General features: G+C 47.5%; 5 protein-coding genes across 6 annotated transcripts; 3 read left to right on the top strand and 2 right to left on the bottom strand.

Annotated features, from left to right (window-relative positions):
• Positions 1 to 47: 47 nt before the first annotated feature.
• Positions 48 to 3,355, bottom strand: eaf1 (ELL associated factor 1). The gene is made up of 6 exons (XM_076140639.1): positions 3,071 to 3,355; positions 2,605 to 2,699; positions 2,341 to 2,477; positions 1,881 to 2,053; positions 1,567 to 1,803; positions 48 to 1,235 (listed from the first exon to the last, which is right to left on the bottom strand). Exons 1-6 carry the CDS (start codon positions 3,171 to 3,173, stop codon positions 1,186 to 1,188), a joined length of 795 nt encoding a protein of 264 aa, XP_075996754.1. The 5' UTR covers positions 3,174 to 3,355; the 3' UTR covers positions 48 to 1,185.
• Positions 3,356 to 3,367: 12 nt separating this feature from the next.
• Positions 3,368 to 5,615, top strand: mettl6 (methyltransferase 6, methylcytidine). Of its 2 annotated transcripts, none has more exons than XM_076140638.1 (5): positions 3,368 to 3,935; positions 4,199 to 4,330; positions 4,456 to 4,626; positions 4,724 to 4,865; positions 5,006 to 5,615. In XM_076140638.1, the coding sequence occupies exons 1-5, from the start codon at positions 3,672 to 3,674 to the stop codon at positions 5,236 to 5,238; spliced, it is 942 nt and encodes a 313-aa protein (XP_075996753.1). In that variant the 5' UTR covers positions 3,368 to 3,671; the 3' UTR covers positions 5,239 to 5,615. The 2 variants fall into 2 exon arrangements, with proteins under 2 accessions (XP_075996753.1, XP_075996751.1); XM_076140636.1 differs by having other exon boundaries at positions 4,196 to 4,330.
• Positions 5,616 to 6,031: 416 nt separating this feature from the next.
• LOC142990763 (uncharacterized) lies at positions 6,032 to 8,388 on the bottom strand. Its single transcript, XM_076140632.1, has 3 exons — positions 8,082 to 8,388; positions 6,872 to 7,232; positions 6,032 to 6,483 (listed from the first exon to the last, which is right to left on the bottom strand). The coding sequence occupies exons 1-3, from the start codon at positions 8,149 to 8,151 to the stop codon at positions 6,438 to 6,440; spliced, it is 477 nt and encodes a 158-aa protein (XP_075996747.1). The 5' UTR covers positions 8,152 to 8,388; the 3' UTR covers positions 6,032 to 6,437.
• A 521-nt stretch (positions 8,389 to 8,909) lies between these two features.
• Positions 8,910 to 14,763, top strand: LOC142990766 (uncharacterized). Its single transcript, XM_076140634.1, has 9 exons — positions 8,910 to 8,966; positions 9,764 to 9,944; positions 10,257 to 10,349; positions 10,546 to 10,722; positions 11,088 to 11,239; positions 11,506 to 11,621; positions 11,858 to 12,704; positions 13,955 to 14,053; positions 14,307 to 14,763. The coding sequence occupies exons 1-7, from the start codon at positions 8,910 to 8,912 to the stop codon at positions 11,982 to 11,984; spliced, it is 903 nt and encodes a 300-aa protein (XP_075996749.1). The 3' UTR covers positions 11,985 to 12,704; positions 13,955 to 14,053; positions 14,307 to 14,763.
• A 1,668-nt stretch (positions 14,764 to 16,431) lies between these two features.
• LOC142990764 (asialoglycoprotein receptor 1-like) lies at positions 16,432 to 20,853 on the top strand. The gene is made up of 8 exons (XM_076140633.1): positions 16,432 to 16,488; positions 17,290 to 17,470; positions 17,783 to 17,875; positions 18,072 to 18,248; positions 18,614 to 18,765; positions 19,032 to 19,147; positions 19,389 to 20,445; positions 20,632 to 20,853. Exons 1-7 carry the CDS (start codon positions 16,432 to 16,434, stop codon positions 19,519 to 19,521), a joined length of 909 nt encoding a protein of 302 aa, XP_075996748.1. The 3' UTR covers positions 19,522 to 20,445; positions 20,632 to 20,853.
• Positions 20,854 to 22,643: the final 1,790 nt, after the last annotated feature.

Here is a 22,643-nt window from a genome sequence, read left to right as displayed (position 1 = left end):
ACACACACACACACACACACACACACACACACACACACACACACACACACACACACACACACACACCTGTTGTATGCATCTGCACTTTAATACACTTCAAATCATTACAAACACATTTATCATAAATGTATCACTCAATAAAACATAAAGACTGAAACCCAAACGACCACAGAGTCGATCAGAGAGCAGAGGCGGAGTTACAGACAGAGGGGGCGGAGCTTAATGTGACACCTCTCTGCTCCTGCCTCAGCTCAGACTGAAACACCGCGGGGGGTCCATCAGATCCAACCTGAAGGCCAACGGCTCTGTCAGCCTTTACACCTGCCCCACCGTTACCATGGTTACCAAGCACAGCCTTTAGAAAGTATTTACTCGATGACAAAATGGAGCTTTTGGACTGAAACGTTAGAACTATTAGTAAGTAACAGGTTAATAATATGCAGCACGATGCCTGGTGAGGATGATGATGATGATGGACCCCCCTGCAGCAGGACTGACCTGTGGAAGGTGAGAGCTTCTAGTCTTTGATAGGAAACATCAGAACGACCCAGAGAACTTCCTGCTTATTTACAACACAACAGCAACAAATCTACTCTTTGGCTTTTACAGAGAACAACACGCTCACCTTCACTCACTGACTGAGGAGCTGCAGGGAGAGGAGAGGAGAGGAAGAGAAGAGAGGAGAGGAAGAGAGGAGAGGAAGAGAAGACGACAAGAGGATGAGACAAGAAGACGAGAGGAGTGGAAGAGACGGACACTTTGTAACGTTAAAGCAAGGATGTGTGAAGAAGAGGTGGATGAACTGGCTGAGGAAGAGGAGGGATCAGTCAATGGGCCGATCGATCACAGACTGAGGCTCTCTGTTACTTAGATACTGACTGGTTATTACACTGAAGTCTGCTGGAGGTTACACACACACACACACACACACACACACACACACACACACACACACACAATAATGTGTCACTCAAATATAGAACTCTCCAAACCTTTCTCTCCTATTTGTTTTGTTTCTTTCTAAAGTTTTGCTGTACAAAGCAAAATATACATCTAATAAAAATACACTCTGAAATACTGAAGAGAGATCTAACCTGCAGTAAAACCAAGATAAACAGCTAGGGGGCGCTATCACTGCAAGAGAGGGGGGGGGAGGGGCCAGGCCGACCGACCCACACAGGAAGTTCAGTCATCGTCGCTGTCGCTGCCCGACTCGCTGAGCTGAAGGTCGTTTCCTGGGAGAAGAACACAACGGAATGTTACAATGAGGAAGAGGCTGTGTGTCCTCACTCAGTGTGCAGTGTGGTGCTGTGTGTCCTCACTCAGTGTGCAGTGTGGTGCTGTGTGTCTTCACTCAGTGTGCAGTGTGGTGCTGTGTGTCCTCACTCAGTGTGCAGTGTGGTGCTGTGTGTCCTCACTCAGTGTGCAGTGTGGTGCTGTGTGTCCTCACTCAGTGTGCAATGTGGTGCTGTGTGGTGCTGTGTGTCCTCACTCAGTGTGCAGTGTGGTGCTGTGTGGTGCTGTGTGTCCTCACTCAGTGTGCAGTGTGGTGCTGTGTGTACTCACTGAGCGTGTTCATGAGCTGGTTGGTGCCCTGTTGTTGTCGGTCGGCTCCCCCGTTGGCGGCGGCGGCGGCGGTGGCGGCGTGGCGACTCGGGGACGTCTGGCTGAGCGGCCGCGGCGCCTCGTGCTCTCCGTCGCTGCTGGAGCTGTCGTCGCCGCTCCCCGACGCGCTGGCCGAGTCGGAGGAGCTGCTGCCGCTGCTGCTCATCTGCTCGATCACCTCCACCTCCGCTCGCAGCTCTGCCACACAGAGTCGCCGTTTACAAACACGCAGTGAGCCAGCGCTCGGGCTGAAACGTGCAGCGGGGAAGCCTCACCTCTCTTGATGTCGTCCAGCTGGGGCTCGGGGGAGGGGTTGTCCTTGGAGGGAGAGGGCGAGGCCTTGACCCCCGCCCCCGGCTTAGTGGGGGCTCGGAACTGGGAGCTGGGCTGGCTGGGCCGGACCGACTGCTGCTCGATCCGGGCCTGGATTTTACTGCTGCCCTCAGCCCTGAAACACACACAGATCCACTCAGCTGAACATCAGGCTGCTTTGAAACACACGCTTCAGTGAAGTCCTGACGTGTAGTAACGATGGGCGTCCAGCAGATGGCGCCAAAGACTAATGAGCGTGCTGAGGCTCCTGAGCAGCTGAACACAGGACTGAAGCTAAATGGTTCTGAATGTCATTTTGAAATAAAAAGGTCATGAGTCAGACGTCTCAACATGTGTCAGTAGTATGACCCCCCCCCCCCCCCCCCCCTCACCCAGGGCCTTTATTAACCTCTGACCTCTCACCTGGTTTTCTTGACCTGGATGCTGCTGCTCAGCTTCTCCAGCACAAACTCGCCCGTGTCATGGTTAATGATGAGCACACAGTCCTTCTGGTACGGCCTCTTGTTCCCCTTGAACACGGTCATGGGAGGCGTGGAGCCCTGGGAGGAGGAACACACACACACACACAATGATGACACCACAGCCTCATGTGTGTGTGGATCTTACTCCAGAGCTTCCAGGGCTCGTGTGTGAAGCTGCTGTGTCGTCCTGAAGCAGATTCCTTACTGGAATGTGAGGTAAGGTGATGGTGACTTCCTCTCCTTTCCCGACCTGTAACTCTCCTTCACAGCTGGTGTCGATGGACGCCGGCTTGAAGTCATCTGGAGAACATCAGGATGTTTATGTTTGATTCCATAGAAAAGTGACGTGAGAAAGAGACATGAGGGAAAATTAGAGAGTTGTTATGGTGATTGAGCCAAAGACTGTGTGTAAGATGGAACAACACAATATGAACCATAACATATATAATAACAGTTACCAAACATGAGCCTGTAAATGTTTGTAAAGATGGAATGCTGTTGTTTAGTGTTGAATCAGCTGATCAGTGTTTACATTACGGAGCGCAGCTTTAAAGTCTACAGTGATTTTTAAGAGTCGATCTGCACTTTAATCAATCTTTAGCTGCGGACCTAAACTAAACTAAAGTGTGTGAAACTAAAGCGATCTGCTCGGTCCACAGGTCCGCACTCACATCTGATGGTGTGAAAAGAGGACTTGGGCCTCTTCTCGAAGCTTTCCCCGAGCTTTAACACGTGCTCCTCCTTGTCCAGCAGCGGGTTCGTGCTCCCGTTCATGTCTCCGGTTACCGTGACGCGTTTAAACGTCTAAAACATCACAAAGACTCGTGAAAATAACGACCAGAAGTCAGTGTGAGACAGAGTTAGCCCGCTGGCTAACAGTTAGCAAAACATCCCGTCCGTCACGCGGCGACGCCTCTTCCGCTTTAGTCCGGCAGACAAAGATGACGCAAAGCTGCGAGCGACGCCACGTTTAAAGCCCAATATAACACAAATGCGTCAATAAGTCACGAATCAAATCACAAACACACAAACGCTCATTGTCTCTTTATATCAACAACCCCATCTCGGTAAACAGCGGCGTTGATGTTCAGCTCAAACAGGCGGAACAGAGCAGCGACATGAGAGGAAACACGGAGGGATTACAGTGACGGACCGGGTAGGAGAGACCAATCAGGGAGAGAGAGTTGCTTTATTTACTATCTGAACTAAGTTAGTACACTTTAAATGTTTCCATTCCTGGTGAGTTGACCTCCAGTTTACCAACATAGCAACATGGCGCTACCGCAACAAGAACCTTTCAGCGCTGAAGTTGAATCAGCCGGAGAAGTTGAAGCGGCCGCGGCTCGACTCCTGACACGGGAGGAGCGCGAGCGGCTCGGCTCAGACCGGACGCTGGTGTCGGGCTTCAGGCAGGCGAAGCTGGAGAAGGAAGCGCAGAAGAACTGGGACTTATTCTACAAACGGAACACCACCAACTTCTTTAAAGACAGGAGGTGGACCGGAAGGGAGTTTGAGGAGCTGCGAGCCCGTGGAGAGGTGAGACAGGACACGGGTAGGGAGACACGGAGCTCCGGGGGGCCGAACACAGCCGAGACAGAAGAAAAGTGTCACACATTTGACAATCCGATCGATCCTTATTATAGATATTGTTTATTTATCAGCGTTTCGCCTCTGAACTGTTGTTTCTCTTTTGGTAGATTGTGAAATATTTCTTCTTCTTCTTCTCCTCTGTGTGACCTGATGACCTGTGTGTCCTCCTCCTCCTCCTCCTCCTTCTCCTCTTCTGTGTTGTGCAGCAGGAGGCCGGGCCCTTGGTGCTGCTGGAGGCCGGCTGTGGAGTTGGAAACTGCATCTTCCCTCTGCTGGAGGACGACCGCCACATCTTCATCTACGCCTGTGACTTCTCTCCTCGCGCCGTTGAATTCGTCAAGGTAAGACGTCCTGTGTGTGTGTGTGTGTGTGTGTGTGTGTGTGTGTGTGTGTGTGTGTGTGTGTGTGTGTGTGTGTGTGTGTGTGTGTGTGTTATAACCTCCCCTCTGTCCCCTCTGCCTCACAGCTGAACCCTCTGTACTGCCCTGAGCGCTGCGCTGCCTTCCAGTGTGACCTGACTAAAGACGACCTGAGGGACAACGTTCCAGAGGACAGCGTTGACGTGGTGACGCTCATCTTCGTCCTGTCGGCCGTCCACCCCGATAAGATGAAGCTGGTGCTGCAGAACATCAGCAGGGTGAGAGAAGCCATCCTTCTCCACCTGCCTTCCTGTGTGTGTGTGTCCCGTCTGCGTGTGCCGGTGATCTAACGTGTAACATCCGTGTGGCTCCAAGGTGCTGAAGCCCGGCGGCGTGGTCCTGTTCAGAGACTACGGCCTGTACGACCACGCCATGCTCCGCTTCAAGGCCGGCAACAAGCTGGGAGAGAATTTCTACGTCCGCCAAGACGGAACCAGATCCTACTTCTTCTCCAAAGGTGAGATGATGGATCTATGATGACAGATCTATGATGTTGATCTATGATGACGGATCTATGTGTGCGACTAGTTCCATATGGCGGTCTAAATGTTGTTGTCTCTCCTCTTCCTGTCCCTCTGGTCTCTGTCCTGTGCTCAGAGCTGCTGGCTGAGCTCTGCGAGGCTTCGGGCTTCCTGTCTGTGTCCAGTGAGTTTGTCCTGAGAGAGACGGTGAATAAGAAGGAGGGTCTCTGTGTCCCCAGAGTCTTCCTGCAGAGCAAATTCACCAGGCCACACCCGGCCAATCACAGAGCTCCTGATGTAGCTGAAGCTCCGCCCTCTGTCCCCCGCCTCGCCACGTGTCAAAGTGCGGGTGAGGAAACGTACGGCTGAAGGTCTGAGGGCGCCGATGTTTCTGTGAGCAAATTCAGGAGCAGGAAGCTCTGTGGTGGACAGAAGAAGACAGAGGAGGCACAGGTGGACAGGTGTGGAACTGCAGAGACATGAAGCTGCTTCTTCTCCATCTGTCTGTCTTTCTCTGGACTTGAGTAAACCTTCACCGTTTGATGGCGTCCGAACCCACAGGCGGCGCTGGAGCTCCTCCACGCTTCTTAAAAGGCCGTTACTCAGTCGGCAGGTTTGCACAGCCCGTCCTCGTATGAGGACAGAGTACATTTGGGTTTGTGTTGCTGCCAGTCGGCGTGTTTAACTTTGTGTTATGATGCAGATGCAATTTAAGCCTTTTTATTAAATATTGTTAATTGATTTTCCTCACTGCTTTGATCTGATTGGCTGCCTGAGTTGAGTGGGCGTGGCTTATTCTTCGCAACAAAGTGCAGCTTCTCAGCCTGATGGTGGCGCTGTAACAGCTACGGTTTTGTCTAAAGTTAGAGCTAAACATCGATGACGGTGGGTGTGAAGCTGCTCAGCCTCAGTGAGCGCTCGCTGCTAAACTCAGCTTCCTGTTGTGTGGTTTCACAGGCTTCCATCGTGTGTGTGTGTGTGTGTGTGTGTGTGTGTGTGTGTGTGTGTGTGTGTGTGTGTGTGTGTGTGTGTGTGTGTGTGTGTGTGTGTGTGTGTGTGTGTGTGTGTGTGTGTGTGTGTGTGTGTGTGTGTGTGTGTGTGTGTGTGTGCTCTAATCACATCTTCAGTGGTTATTGGGTCAACCGACACACCAGAGATCCACACACATTCTACAGTTTAATTGACAGTTTGCATGTTTAAAGTTACAGTAAGAAGAAGAGAATCTGCTGCGACAGAGCAATGCAAACTGCGTCTGCACTCAGTTGGTCTGGCAGGGTCTCAGGTGGGTCGACTTGCCTCTTCTGTCAGTCCCACTTCCTGTCCTGCCGGTGCTCGTATGGCCTCGTAGAAGCGTCAACAGGAAATTGCAACGGAAGGAGCCACACACACACACACACACACACTTTGTACCCTGGAGCCTCGATGCTTTCTGACTCATGTTCAGCTAAAGATCTATAAATCTGCTTCAGGTTCAGATCAAGAGAAGGAAAGGATTCAACAAAGCAAGAATACTGTAAAGAATGCTTTAAAAGGGTTTACACACAGACGCCACCATGAGAGGTTCTCCTCTATTCTATCTGCCTTAAAGGTTCATCAAGTGTGGCTCGGCTGTGTCTGGAGAGAGGGGAGGGAAGGAGAGGAGAGAGGAGAGAACACAGTGTTAGTCTGGTCCTGCTGGATTCTTCTCCATGTACCTGTGAACCAGCATCTCAGGGTCATCAGCAAGAAAACATGGAAACCTCATGCTGTAGAGCTTCAGGAGGACAGACTGGAAAGTTAGAAAGACCATTCAACGAACAGAATTCAAGCAATAACACAAAGATCACACTGAGTGAATATGATGCCTCGACTGAAAGCTGAGAGTCTAAGCAGACCCTCAGACCCTCAGACCTTTAGACCTTTAAACCTTCAGACCTTCAGGCCTTTAGACCTTCAGATCTTCAGACCTTCAGGCTGTTTAGTATCTCCAAGCAGCTGTAAGCCCCTCCCAGTGACCCCTCACCTGGGCTCATGGCCGTCCTGACCGTCCACTGTGAGACTGATGAAATGTCCCACCGCCGTGTCTTCTGAACTCTCACAGCCGGCGCTGCACTGATACGTCCCGGCGTCCCTGGGAATCAGGCGGAGAATCTCTGTCACCACCTGCCTGCGTCTGGTGCGCCCGTCCTCCAAGGCCTCCTCGCTCACCACGGTGAGGAACCTGCTGGGGTCGGTCAGCTCCACGGCTTCTCTGTCCTCCTGCTGCCACACCACCCGCACCGGGCCGCACACCCTGACTTTATACTCCACAGAGCACTCCAGCTTCACCGCCTCACCGATGGAGGCTCTGATGCTTCTCTTTGGGTAAATAACCACCAAAGGGTCTGCAGGAGAGAGAAGACAACGTAAAAGACCTCAGCAACTTCATCACCCTCATGTGCTCCAGTAATCTGACTGAACTATTATTAATCATTATGAATGCAGCCTGTTGGGGGCGGGGCTATAAAGCCTGGATATCAAACTACACGGCCGTATTCACAGAAACGCTACGTTTCGCTGTCAAATGTTGTCAAAGTCCCAGTAGCTTCAATGTAGTTAGCTACACTGAAAGCTCCTGAGAAGTAGCTAGTTGCGTTATTAACAGTGTAGCTTGTAGCTTGAAAATGAGCTTCCCAGCCTGAACTTTAGGCTGGTTTGTATCATTAGGCTAAGCTGTAAACGCTCACACAAACCATTTGATCCTCACAGTCTGTAAACAACACAAATGAACCAAACTCCAGACGGTAAGTTCAGACTGTGTTAGTCTTGTAGAGGAGAGCAGCAGCCATGCAGCGGCCATCTCACTCTCCCCTCCCCCGCTTCGAAAGTAGCTTCAACTTAGTAAGCTACTTTCTCACAGGAGCTTGGCGTGTAACCGTCTACTTTATTAAGGGAGTAGTTTGGCTGCAGCTGAGCTATTTTCTGTTATATTTGCTGTATATTCTGTTTGTTTACTAAGTTACCCATCACTGGTAATTCACTGATTTCTAATATTCAATGATTTTTAACACAATAGTTAGTTTTATTTTGTCTTATCTTTCTTCTTTTCAGACACAGAAATCAGCCTAAACTCTGTGTTTACAAACACAAATTAGGTTCTTAATGAATTTTAGTGTTATACATTAAGATCTTCTACTTTTTTAAGTGCTTATCATGTAGCTAACTACTTTATGTAGAAAAGCATCCAGACAAACCTGAGTCCTGAGCAGAGATCACACAGGAGATCATCACCAACAGCAGAGCAGCTCCAGTACCACAGGCCATCACCCTGCTCACACACTCACACACTCACACTCACACTCACAAACTCACTGGAGTTAAGCTGCATGCGGATGACACACACACACACACACACACACACGTGACTGAAGAGCGACTGCAGCACAAATCAGCTCAGTGACTGTAGGTACTGAGCTGTGTGTGTGTGTGTGTGTGTGTGTGTGTGGGGGGGGGGGTTATGTGGCAGGTGATGCTCTCTGTTTCCTCTGCCTCTGGCCACTAGCAGACCTGCTCTCTCACCTCCTGCATGTTTGGCTCCCACACACTTTCGGCTTGTGGCTGTGCCCCCCTCCCTCCCCCCGCCCCTCTCCCCTCCTTAACAGAGCGACTGTGCCTCCACGAGCCACCATTGGGCGTGCCTGGCTTGAGGAGGGACATTTTCATGGTAAGGAAAGTTAATACCCTGCCTCACTTCCTGAGGGTGGTTTTGGTTTTCAGGTCAGTGTTTGTTGTTTACTTGTATTTAAGGCCCATTGAAATAAATCCATTAAAACCTGCTGCTTAAGTTATGAAGAGAACTTGGAAAAGAAAAGTAAGTAAACTAGAAGTAAATTAGCCGAGTGTTCACTTCTTCTTTCTGTGTTAAAGCTGATGAGTCAGGGTTTTTCCAATTGCAACAACAAAGAACCCATATGACACACACACACACACACACACACACACACACACACACACACACACACACACACACACACACACACACACACACAAGATTAATCAGACCACAAAGTGTTGCAGGGGAGATGACTCGTACCAAATCGCCAACAGGAAGTGGCTACATCATTGAAAATAACCAGCAGGTCTTTGGTGACAAGAAGTGGATCATAACTGCTGGTTCAGATCAGCAGATTCCCTGTGAGCAGAACGGAGGTGATGCATAACATGAACTCACCTGCTGAGCGGAGGAGGAGGAGAGCGACAGAGGAGACGGAGGAGGAAGAGCGACGGCGTTCTGGTCAGAATGTTTTCCTTATTTTCATTACATTACATTACATTACATTACATTAGGGTCATTTAGCAGACGCTTTTATCCAAAGCGACTTATAATAAGTGTGTTCAACAAAGGTAGATAAAAGAACTTCAGGTCACAAGAAATCATAAGCGCATTTCCTTCCTAAACCAACAGCTAAGAGCAGAACTAGAGCTAGAGTAGAAGTGCAATAAGTTAGGTACTATGATGAATGAGAAAAAAGGACAAATTAGAAATGAAAAATTAGAAAACAAGAGCATCAGAAGAGCTAGGACAGAGTAGGTGATGTCCTAAGAGGGAGGATCCGGGTAGTGTTTCTTGAAGAGATGGGTCTTCAGCCTGCGGCGAAAGATGGGCAGCGACTCCGCTGTCCTGACATCAGTCGGGAGATCATTCCATCACTGAGGTGCCAGAACAGAGAAAAGCCGTGACCGCATCGATCGCAAGCAGGGGCCGCTGAGCGCCGGGGCAGCCGGCCGCCTGGAGGCAGCAGAGCGAAGTGGTCGGCCGGGGGTGTAGGGCTTGACCATAGCCTGGAGGTATGAAAGGAGCTGTTCCTTTCACTGCCCTGTAGGCTAGCACCAGAGTTTTAAACTGGATGCGAGCAGCTACAGGGAGCCAGTGTAGAGAACGGAGAAGGCAAGTTGTGTGGGAGAACTTGGGAAGGTTGAACACCAGACGAGCAGCAGCTTTCTGGACGAGCTCCAGAGGTCTGATGGCGGAAGCCGGGGCGCCAGCAAGGAGGGAGTTGCAGTAGTCCAGGCGGGAGATGACAAGAGCCTGGATCAGCACCTGCGCTGCCTTGTCGGTGAGGAAGGGACGAATCCTCCGGATTCATCATCCCTCTCTGTTCAGATTATGAAGCAGGTTCTTAAGGATCCCTGAAGCTGCGTTGGCTGGTGTGTTCAGGGACAAGGGGAGTTAGTGTTGTTTTAGTTGGTTTGTTGCCTTATAAGGTAAAGAGGATCTCCTACGTGTTTTCAGTGATGTAGCCACTTCCTGTTGGCGATTTGGTACGAGTCATCTCTCCTGCAACACTTTGTGGACTGATTTAGCTTGTGTTTGTGTGTGTGTGTGTGTGTGTGTGTTTGTGTGTGTGTGTGTGTGTGTGTCTGTTCAGGAGGCCTCACGGTGGTCAGGCTGGTTGGCGTTAGCTTCGGCCTGCTTTGCGTCTTGCAGGGTGCACTCAACATTGGTCTTCGCTTACAAGCTGGTGAGTGTCTCTGTGACTTTAAGGTCCCAGTCTAGGGGACAAAAAGTCTTTATAAGTGAAACGGGACAACTTTTCTAAGTTGAGTTACAGGATGGACCCTCATGGATCAATGTTCCTCTGACCTTTGACCCTGAACCCTCTGTATGACAAATAACAATATAAACAAAGAGGAGCCTTCAAATCTGCCCTTTCACAGCGGGGGGTGAGCAGAACGCCACCGTGATCTCCGACCTCCGGCGAGAGACGGAGCGTCTGACAGAGGAGCTGGAGGACGCTCACTACAGGAATGAGCTCCATCTCACACAACAACGACGTAATATCACTGAGCTTCTGGAGCAAAAACTACAACTGGAGGCCTACATCCACCAGCTGGGTTTGTGATCTATGAAAGCATCCAGAACCTTCTGTTCCACCCTGCTCACACTAAATCAGCTGCAGACTTATTCCTCCTTCTTCTCTCTCCCTCATCCGTCTTTCCCTAACTGGTCTCGTTTGTCCCTGCTGTGTCCTGTACTGGAATTCCCTGTAATGTCTTCGTCCTTTGCTGCCGTCTTCTTCTTCGACGGTCCTGAACGGTTTACTGTCTCTCTTCGTCCTGTCTTGTTGTCACGGCGTGTCCTGCTTTGTCCTTTCCATCTTCGTCCCATTCCTCTCTGCCCTTCCATGTCCTGTCTTGTCGTCTGTCCCGCCCCGGTCCTCGCCCTGCCCCGTCTCCTGTCTCGTCCTGTCCATGAGCAGAGTCGGACGCCCCGAGATGTCCGTGGGGCTGGAAAACTCACATGTCCAGCTGCTACCTTCTGTCACAGACGACGAAGACGTGGGACGACGCCAGACAGGACTGCGTGCAGAGAGGATCTCACCTGGCCACCTTTAAGAGTCCGGAAGAGCTGGTGTGTATGGGGAGCGGGGGATGGGATTGTTTCTGTACCGTCCGTCTCCATAACGAGGCTGTGATGAGGTTCTGATGAGGTTCTGATGAGGTTCTGGTCCACTTCTCAAAACCACTGTGACTCCATGAATGAGCTGAAATGATGTAATGCGACATATTTACCATCGACTTTCATGAATCCAAGCCGTGGTGTTTGATGCTGAGCTCCACTCTCTGAACATCAACACAGCAGATGAAGGTGTGATCTTAAACCAAACTCCCCCACAGGAAGCTCTGAAGCCTGCTTGCAGCACCGGCAGTGCTTGGATCGGATTGAGGAGACAACGGCCTGGCTTCATGAAAATGAAATGGATGTGGGTAGACGGGAGCGAGCTGACCTTCAGGTAAGGCTGTCAGGATTGTGCGTGTTGGCTGATGTCCTCACACAGAGCAGAGACACCAGTGGACAGATGAGACAGGAAATGTCTTATAAAGTTTGAGCAGCTACTAAGTGACATCACTGATGTTCTTTCTCTGCTGATCCATCTGTAAATGAGCCGCCTCTCACACCTGAATGCACCAAATGTGACGGGCCAGGCAGTGAAGGTGTTTTGTGTTGTTGTTGTTGTTGTTGTCATAGTAACTGGGATCAGATGACCCCCTCTCGACGGCCTCTTGAGAGATGCGCCGTCAGTGTGCAGACAACATGTGAGTGGTCTGCTGTCGACTGTGAGAATCTGCACTCTGGGTGTGTGAGAAGGAGCTGAGATGACACAGAGACACACACACGTTCTGCTCCCTGGGCTGGTCAGACAGCTGAGGAAGTCATGAAGTCGACCATATGATATCAACAACGGTGCAATAAATCATGTGTGACAAGCATAGAAACAAAGTATTTTGCTCTTCATTGAGAAGAAGTTACTCGCTCGCTCGCTCACTCACTCGCCCACTCACTCACTCACTCACTCACTCACTCACTCACTCACTCACCCCTGAGGGACATCTTGATGTGGTCTTGCTCACAAATCATTTACAGTAAAAACCTCAGAGTGTAAAGTTACATAAACATATACAAATGTTCTGGGAGAAGAAATACAAATAAATAAATAAAAGGAGGTTACAGAATGCTAAGCAATAGGAAAACAATCCTGTAATTGTAACACCCAGTGTCGACCACTAGAGGTCACGGTCATGGCCTCTTTGTTGACAGGAAGCAGCTCTGTTTCTGTTTCTGTTTCTGCCGTCGTGGAGTGACTTTTTCCGACAAAGCAGTTATAAACTCCTGTTTGTCTTTGAGGAGAAATGGCAAAATCAAGAAGAAGAAGAATGCTTATGAACCTCTACAATGAAGCCGACGGTCTGGGTGAGATGAAGATCCAGTGCTTTGGTGTTTCAGGAGACGGAACACCAGGCTGCAGAAACCAGATCGAAACAGAAAGTCTCTTTGGATAAAAGAGCAACATACAGATCTGCCCGTATTTGCAGCGGTAAATAGAAAAAAGGGACCCGTTTTTGCTTTCCATTTTCCCACAGATTGATTACGTAATCCTGTTGTCCTTGCACGTGAAAGGCTACAACTCAGTAAATATAAATATTAACAGTGAAGATGTCAGTTACACGTTTATAATTGTAGTTATTCAATCATGAATAGTTTAAAGCTACAGTTCTTCATTCTGTCAATACACACATTAATAGCTCGTCCAAGTTTTGCAAGCAGTGAGGAACAATAAACTGAACAGAGGCGGACAGTAACGGAGTCCTTTTACTTGAGTACTGTAAGTACACTTTTTAGGGATCTGTACTTTACTCGAGTATCATGTTGAGTATCATAAACCCATTCATTCAAGCACGATTTTATTTTCATAATTTGTTACATTCTTCAAGGTATTAACATTAAAGATTCCATAAAAACTCCATCCAGGAGGTTTCTACAGGTAAAGGTAAGCACTGTGGCAGTAATAATACTATATTTAGAAAATGTACTCTTGCTACTTGAGTACTTTTAAAAACAAGTACTTCAGTACTTTTACTTAAGTAAACATCTGACTGTAGTACTTTTACTTGTACTTGAGTAAAATTTAGCAAGCGGCATCTGTACTTTTACTTAAGTAATGAAGCTGTGTACTCCGTCCGCCCCCGAAACTGAATAATACATGAACAAAGAAATGCCAGAATCACTGAGCCCTACAATACTAAACTACACAGTGTCTCATATTATCCAGTTTAAATAAATGAAAATAATAATCATTTACATTTTCATTTCACAATGTTTCTCTGTATTATTCCAGTTAAAGAAACGGGTGGACAGTCCCTTTGTTGCTCCAAAATTGCCCCAAATTGCTCCCGGGGCCGCCTGCAAGGGGCAGCCCCCCTCACTCGGCATCATATATAGCAATAATTGTTGTCTATGGTATATGGGAGTTAACGTGTGTGTTCTGTCTATGTACAATAATGCAATGCAATGCATACAAACTGAGTGAGGAGAATCAAATAAAGTCTTTCTTTCTTTCTTTCTTTCAAAGGTGCGATTCTGCCCTTAGGAGCCAGCAATGAAATAACATTTAAAGAGCAGATTTAAAATAAATAAATCAGTTAGTCAAGAAAAATATAATTTCAGTGATGTCACCCTGATGATTAAAGAGAGCGACCATTTTGTCATTGCTAAACCGAATGATCAGCAAATGTGTTGTGCAGTTGTAATCCCCCCTCCTCTTTCCTTGTCTTCATCGTCTTACAGCTGGAGGATCCTCATCTGGAGCAGCTGGAGGATCCTCATCTGGAGCAGCTGGAGGATCCTCAACTGGAGCAGCTGGAGGATCCTCATCTGGAGCAGCTGGTCAGTGCACTTATTCACTCTACAGGCTTATTAATGCCTCTTAAAGTGACACAGGGGCCTGTTAGTCCTGGGGGTTTGGTCATCTGGTTCTTGGGTTTTTTAAACACATAATACAAAATACTAACCAACAAATAGAGTCACAAAGACAGAAGTTGTTGCTGTGCTCTTGTTTGTATAAGTTTACACTGGATTGCAAACTTTGACTGTCGCCTCATAATTCATAAACATCACACTTCTTTCCATCTTTCCCCAGTGGAGGACTTTCTGAAGAACAATGAAGAAGATCTGATCCATCCAGAGCGTGACTAAGATAAATGTCAAACAGATTTTGGACTCCCTGAAAGTGAACGGTGTTATCGATCAAGAATGTTATGATACCGTCTTCACCATCAGGACGTCTCAGGCTCAAATGAGGGAGATCTTCAGTGCAATAAGAACTCAGCAGGGCAAAATTGTATTCTATGGGATTCTTGAGAAAAAGGAGCCATTACTTATGGATGAGCTCAAGAAAAAGATGTAGTTGTCGTGGTTGGATCCATTTTTTGGATCAGATATCCACAGATCTCTTTGAGACCAAAGTTCCACTGTAAAACTGAAAAATTATGAATCTTTTTTCTAGAGGGGGCGATTTAGAAAATGATCTTGACTTTGTGAACATGGTCACAGAAAATCAGACGAATGTTGAATGAATAAAGACAAATCTATTCTTCCTGTTGGAGCAAAACATTCAACATACATTTAGCCTTATTTGCATGATGTGTAACTGAAATAGAATCTAATGTTGGTGTTCACCTTGTGTTGGTTTAAAATTAATGTCATTTTTGAATGTGAATGTAAAGTTATCAATCATATTTCCTATCTTGAGTTGCAGGAGGGGGCGGGGCTATAAAGCCTGTTGGGGGCGGGGCTATGTAGCTTGGATATCAAACTACACGGCCGTATTCACAGAAACGCTACGTTTCGCTGTCAAATGTTGTCAAAGTCCCAGTAGCTTCAATGTAGTTTGCTACACTGAAAGCTCCTGAGAAAAAGTAGCTAGTTGCGTTTTTAACAGTGTAGCTTGTAGCTTGAAAATGAGCTTCCCAGCCTGAACTTTAGGCTGGTTTGTATCATTAGGCTAAGCTGTAAACGCTCACACAAACCATTTGATCCTCACAGTCTGTAAACAACACAAATGAACCAAACTCCAGACGGTAAGTTCAGACTGTGTTAGTCTTGTACAGGAGAGCAGCAGCCATGCAGCGGCCATCTCACTCTCCCCTCCCCCGCTTCGAAAGTAGCTTCAACTTAGTAAGCTACTTTCTCACAGGAGCTTGGCGTGTAACCGTCTACTTTTTTAAGGGAGTAGTTTGGCTGCAGCTGAGCTATTTTCTGTTATATTTGCTGTATATTCTGTTTGTTTACTAAGTTACCCATCACTGGTAATTCACTGATTTCTAATATTCAATGATTTGTAACACAATAGTTAGTTTTATTTTGTCTTATCTTTCTTCTTTTCAGACACAGTAATCAGCCTAAACTCTGTGTTTACAAACACAAATAAGGTTCTTAATGAATTGTAGTGTTATACATTAAGATCTTCTACTTTTTTAAGTGTTTATCATGTAGCTAACTACTTTATGTAGGAAAGCATCCAGACAAACCTGAGTCCTGAGCAGAGATCACACAGGAGATCATCACCAACAGCAGAGCAGCTCCAGTACCATAGGCCATCACCCTGCTCACACACTCACACACTCACACTCACAAACTCGCTGGAGTAAAGATGCATGCGGTCGACACACACACACACACGTGTCTGAAGAGCGACTGCAGCACAAAGCAGCTCAGTGACTGTAGGTACTGAGCTGTGTGTGTTTGTGTGTGGGTTATGTGGCAGGTGATGCTCTCTGTTTCCTCTGCCTCTGGCCACCAGCAGACCTGCTCTCTCACCTCCTGCATGTTTGGCTCCCACACACTTTCGGCTTGTGGCTGTGCCCCCCTCCCTCCCCCCGCCCCTCTCCCCTCCTTAACAGAGCGACTGTGCCTCCACGAGCCACCATTGGGCGTGCCTGGCTTGAGGAGGGACATTTTCATGGTAAGGAAAGTTAATACCCTGCCTCACTTCCTGAGGGTGGTTTTGGTTTTCAGGTCAGTGTTGTTAACTCGATTTAAGGCCCATTGAAATAAATCCATTAAAACCTGCTGCTTAAGTTATGAAGAGAACTTGGAAAAGAAAAGTAAGTAAACTAGAAGTAAATTAGCCGAGTGTTCACTTCTTCTTTCTGTGTTAAAGCTGATGAGTCAGGGTTTTTCCAATAGCAACAACAAAGAACCCATATGACACACACGCACACACACACACAAGATTAATCAGACCACAAAGTGTTGCAGGGGAGATGACTCGTACCAAATCGCCAACAGGAAGTGGCTACATCATTGAAAATAACCAGCAGGTCTTTGGTGACAAGAAGTGGATCATAACTGCTGGTTCAGATCAGCAGATTCCCTGTGAGCAGAACGGAGGTGATGCATAACATGAACTCACCTGCTGAGCGGAGGAGGAGGAGAGCGACAGAGGAGACGGAGGAGGAAGAGCGACGGCGTTCTGGTCAGAATGTTTCCTTATTTTCATTACATTACATTACATTACATTACATTACATTAGGGTCATTTAGCAGACGCTTTTATCCAAAGCGACTTACAATAAGTGTGTTCAACAAAGGTAGATAAAAGAACTTCAGGTCACAAGAAATCGTAAGCGCATTTCCTTCCTAAACCAACAGCTAAGAGCAGAACTAGAGCTCGAGTAGAAGTGCAATAAGTTAGGTACTATGATGAATGAGAAAAAAGGACAAATTAGAAATGAAAAATTAGAAAACAAGAGCATCAGAAGAGCTAGGACAGAGTAGGTGATGTCCTAAGAGGGAGGATCCGGGTAGTGTTTCTTGAAGAGATGGGTCTTCAGCCTGCGGCGAAAGATGGGCAGCGACTCCGCTGTCCTGACATCAGTCGGGAGATCATTCCACCACTGAGGTGCCAGAACAGAGAAAAGCCGTGACCGCATCGATCGCAAGCAGGGGCCGCTGAGCGCCGGGGCAGCCAGTCGCCTGGAGGCAGCAGAGCGAAGTGGTCGGCTGGGGGTGTAGGGCTTGACCATAGCCTGGAGGTATGAAAGGAGCTGTTCCTTTCACTGCCCTGTAGGCTAGCACCAGAGTCTTAAACTGGATGCGAGCAGCTACAGGGAGCCAGTGTAGAGAACGGAGAAGGCAAGTTGTGTGGGAGAACTTGGGAAGGTTCATCACCAGACGAGCAGCAGCTTTCTGGACGAGCTCCAGAGGTCTGATGGCGGAAGCCGGGGCGCCAGCAAGGAGGGAGTTGCAGTAGTCCAGGCGGGAGATGACAAGAGCCTGGATCAGCACCTGCGCTGCCTTGTCGGTGAGGAAGGGACGAATCCTCCGGATTCATCATCCCTCTCTGTTCAGATTATGAAGCAGGTTCTTAAGGATCCCTGAAGCTGCGTTGGCTGGTGTGTTCAGGGACAAGGGGAGTTAGTGTTGTTTTAGTTGGTTTGTTGCCTTATAAGGTAAAGAGGATCTCCTACGTGTTTTCAGTGATGTAGCCACTTCCTGTTGGCGATTTGGTACGAGTCATCTCTCCTGCAACACTTTGTGGACTGATTTAGCTTGTGTTTGTGTGTGTGTGTGTGTGTGTGTGTTTGTGTGTGTGTGTGTGTGTGTGTCTGTTCAGGAGGCCTCACGGTGGTCAGGCTGGTTGGCGTTAGCTTCGGCCTGCTTTGCGTCTTGCAGGGTGCACTCAACATTGGTCTTCGCTTACAAGCTGGTGAGTGTCTCTGTGACTTTAAGGTCCCAGTCTAGGGGACAAAAAGTCTTTATAAGTGAAACGGGACAACTTTTCTAAGTTGAGTTACAGGATGGACCCTCATGGATCAATGTTCCTCTGACCTTTGACCCTGAACCCTCTGTATGACAAATAACAATATAAACAAAGAGGAGCCTTCAAATCTGCCCTTTCACAGCGGGGGGTGAGCAGAACGCCACCGTGATCTCCGACCTCCGGCGAGAGACGGAGCGTCTGACAGAGGAGCTGGAGGACGCTCACTACAGGAATGAGCTCCATCTCACACAACAACGACGTAATATCACTGAGCTTCTGGAGCAAAAACTACAACTGGAGGCCTACATCCACCAGCTGGGTTTGTGATCTATGAAAGCATCCAGAACCTTCTGTTCCACCCTGCTCACACTAAATCAGCTGCAGACTTATTCCTCCATCCTCTCTCTCCCTCATCCGTCTTTCCCTAACTGGTCTCGTTTGTCCCTGATGTGTCCTGTACTGGAATTCCCTGTAATGTCTTTGTCCTTTGCTGCCGTCTTCGTCTTCGACGGTCCTGAACGGTTTACTGTCTCTCTTCGTCCTGTCTTGTTGTCACGGCGTGTCCTGCTTTGTCCTTTCCATCTTCGTCCCATTCCTCTCTGCCCTTCCATGTCCTGTCTTGTCTTCTGTCCCGCCCCGGTCCTCGCCCTGCCCCGTCTCCTGTCTCGTCCTGTCCATGAGCAGAGTCGGACGCCCCGAGATGTCCGCGGGGCTGGAAAACTCACATGTCCAGCTGCTACCTTCTGTCACAGACGACGAAGACGTGGTACGACGCCAGACAGGACTGCATGCAGAGAGGATCTCACCTGGCCACCTTTAAGAGTCCGAAAGAGCTGGTGTGTATGGGGAGCGGGGGATGGGATTGTTTCTGTACCGTCCGTCTCCATAACGAGGCTGTGATGAGGTTCTGATGAGGTTCTGATGAGGTTCTGGTCCACTTCTCAAAACCACTGTGACTCCATGAATGAGCTGAAATGATGTAATGCGACATATTTACCATCGACTTTCGTGAATCCAAGCCGTGGTGTTTGATGCTGAGCTCCACTCTCTGAACATCAACACAGCAGATGAAGGTGTGATCTTAAACCAAACTCCCCCACAGGAAGCTCTGAAGCCTGCTTGCAGCACCGGCAGTGCTTGGATCGGATTGAGGGGACCATGGCTTGGCTTCTTGAAAATGAAATGGATGTGGGTAGACGGGAGCGAGCTGACCTTCAGGTAAGGCTGTCAGGATTGTGCGTGTTGGCTGATGTCCTCACACAGAGCAGAGACACCAGTGGACAGATGAGACAGGAAATGTCTTTAAAGTTTGAGCAGCTACTGAGTGACATCACTAATGTTCTATCTCTGCTGATCCATCTGTAAATGAGCCGCCTCTCACACCTGAATGCACCAAATGTGACGGGCCAGGCAGTGATGGTGTTTTGTGTTGTTGTTGTTGTTGTTGTTGTTGTCATAGTAACTGGGATCAGATGACCCCCTCTCGATGGCCTCTTGAGAGCTGCGTCGTCACTGTGCAGACAACATGTGAGTGGTCTGCTGTCGACTGTGAGAATCTGCACTCCTGGGTGTGTGAGAAGGAGCTGAGATGACACAGAGACACACACACGTTCTGCTCCCTGGGCTGGTCAGACAGCTGAGGAAGTCATGAAGTCGACCATATGATATCAACAACGGTGCAATAAATCATGTGTGACAAGCATAGAAACAAAGTATTTTGCTCTTCATTGAGAAGAAGTTACTCACTCACTCGCCCACTCACTCACTCACTCACTCACTGGCTCACTCACTCGCTCACTCACTCACTCACTGGCTCACTCACTCACTCACTCACTCACTCACTCACTCACCCCTGAGGGACATCTTGATGTGGTCTTGCTCACAAATCATTTACAGTAAAAACCTCAGAGTGTAAAGTTACATAAACATATACAAATGTTCTGGGAGAAGAAATACAAATAAATAAATAAAAGGAGGAAACAGAATGCTAAGCAATAGGAAAACAATCCTGTAATTGTAGCACCCGGTGTCGACCACTAGAGGTCACTGTCATGGCCTCTTTGTTGACAGGAAGCAGCTCTGTTTCTGTTTCTGCCCTCATGGAGTTTGATGTTATATTAGGAAGTATTAAAAAGAAAGATGCAGCGCTACAGGGTGACAGGGTAACAAGGTCAGAGGGTAACAAGATCAGAGGGTAACAGGGTCAGAGGGTCACAGGGTCAGAGGGTAACAGGGTCAGAGGGTCACAGGGTCAGAGGGTCACAGGGTCAGAGGGTCATCAGGGCGTCTTCTCTCTCTGATCTCTGACCCATACGACGTGAACACACAGGGCACGTCTGCTTCCTGATTAGCTGCCCTTAAAAAGAAGCGCTCCACTGCCTCTTCCTGTCTACAGGGCCTCTGTCACACAGCATCCATCACACACACACACACACCAACACCAACCTGAAATTCCCACAAAAATGTATGTTGCGTTCAGGTGTGCTGGAGTTCTAGAGACCCGGATGAGCAATAATGTAAGTACTGTAATTACTCGATATCAGAATTTTTAATCTAACGTGGTTCTTGTTCTTGGAGAGTCCGTCTGTTGTTAATAGTTATTCGATTGAATGATAAATATAAATGTATTACAATGATATTACTATAAGTTTGAATTTTTCCGACGACACTTTAAGTGACTTCGCATTTCCTTCCTGCTCAAGATGCCCGGATGTGCTGTCACTGAGCGCGCGCCAGGCACAAACCACTAACCACTTTATTTATGCTGGACAACCTGGGCGCCAAAAACTTTCGACGTTTCAGTGTCGAGCTTCGGAGCCGCAAAGAAGAGCCGCTGGTCCCGCGTAACAGAGTGGAAGGGAGAGATGGGTGAGATGAAGATCCAGTGCTTTTTTTTCAGGAGACGGAACACCAGGATGCAGAAACCAGATCGAAACAGAAAGTCTCTTTGGATAAAACAGCAACATACAGATCTGCCCGTATTTGCAGCGGTAAATAGAAAAAAAGGATAAAAAATAGGTTTCAAAGAAGTGAAATGTAAAGTTGAACTTTTCACCCGCCCAGTTTTTGAAAAATATGTATGTGTTGTAAAATAGAAGAGTTGTGCAGCGTTACGGCTGAAACAAAAACCCTTTCCATTTTCCCACAGATTGATTGCGTAATCCTGTTGTCCTGGCACGTTAAAGGCTACAACTCAGTAAATAGAAATATTAACAGTGAAGATGTCAGTTACACGTTTATAATTGTAGTTATTCAATCATGAATAGTTTAAAGCTACAGTTCTTCATTCTGTCATTACACACATTAATAGCTCGTCCAAGTTTTGCAAGCAGTGAGGAACAATAAACTGAATCAGACAAGAACAAAGAAATGCCAGAATCACTGAATCCTACAATACCAAACTACACAGTGTCTCACATCCAGTTTAAATAAATGAATAATCATCATTTACATTTTCATTTCACTATGTTTCTCTGTGTTATTCCAGTTAAAGGAACGGGTGGACAGTCCTCCGCCCCAGGTCCCAGTGACGGTGAGTGCTTTAAAGGAAACCTGTGCATAAAGGGAGGCTCCACCAATGTTACTCTCTTCATGTCTTTAGGTCTGATCACTATTCAGCATGTAAAAACAACTCTATTATGGATTTTGCTGGCTGTAGAGGAGAATTATGAAGATGTGCAAGTTTGACAACTAAAGCCTCTGCTGGAGCCTCTTCCGGTGTTAGAGGCCAACTTCTTGAAGCGGCTCGAGTTTTCAAAGGTGTAACAGGAAGTAACCCTGTGGTGATAGAGGCCAGTTTGTGTTTGCATAATCACTTACTAGACAGTGCAGAACCCAGTTTCACATAAGATTAGATAAGATAAGATAAGATGAAAGTTATTATCCCGAGGGAAATTACTGTTACATGTTCAAAGGTGTGATTCTGCCCTAAGAAGCCAGCAATGAAAAACATTTAAAGAGCAGATTTAAAAATAAATAAAAATCAAGTAAGTCAAGAAAAATATAATTTCAGTGATGTCACCCTGATGATTAAAGAGAGCGACCATTTTTGTCATTGCTAAACCTCATCTGGAGCAGCTGGTCAGTGCACTTATTCACTCTACAGGCTTAGAGTCACAAAGACAGAAGTTGTTGCTGTGCTCTTGTTTGTATAAGTTTACACTGGATTGCAAACTTTGACTGTCGCCTCATAATTCATAAACATCACACTTCTTTCCATCTTTCCCCAGTGGAGGACTTTCTGAAGAACAATGAAGAAGATCTGATCCAGAGCGTGACTAAGATAAATGTCAAACAGATTTTGGACTCCCTGAAAGTGAACGGTGTTATCGATCAAGAATGTTATGATACCGTCTTCACCATCAGGACGTCTCAGGCTCAAATGAGGGAGATCTTCAGTGCAATAAGAACTCAGCGGGGCAAAATTGTATTCTATGAGATTCTTTTGGAAAAGGAGCCATTACTTATGGATGAGCTCAAGAAAAAGATGTAGTTGTCGTGGTTGAATCCATTTTTTGGATCAGATATCCACAGATCACCTTGAGACACCTTGTAATTGTAACACCCGGTGTCGACCACTAGAGGTCACTGTCATGGCCTCTTTGTTGACAGGAAGCAGCTCTGTTTCTGTTTCTGCCCTCATGGAGTTTGATGTTATATTAGGAAGTATTAAAAAGAAAGATGCAGCGCTACAGGGTGACAGGGTAACAAGGTC

Source organism: Genypterus blacodes, unplaced genomic scaffold (genome assembly GCF_046128005.1).
Source record: "Genypterus blacodes isolate CSIRO-AG114 ecotype Tasmania unplaced genomic scaffold, CSIRO-AGI_Gbla_v1 ptg000730l_1, whole genome shotgun sequence".
Taxonomy (NCBI): Eukaryota; Metazoa; Chordata; class Actinopteri; order Ophidiiformes; family Ophidiidae; genus Genypterus; species Genypterus blacodes.
This window is presented reverse-complemented; position numbering and strand designations above follow the sequence as displayed.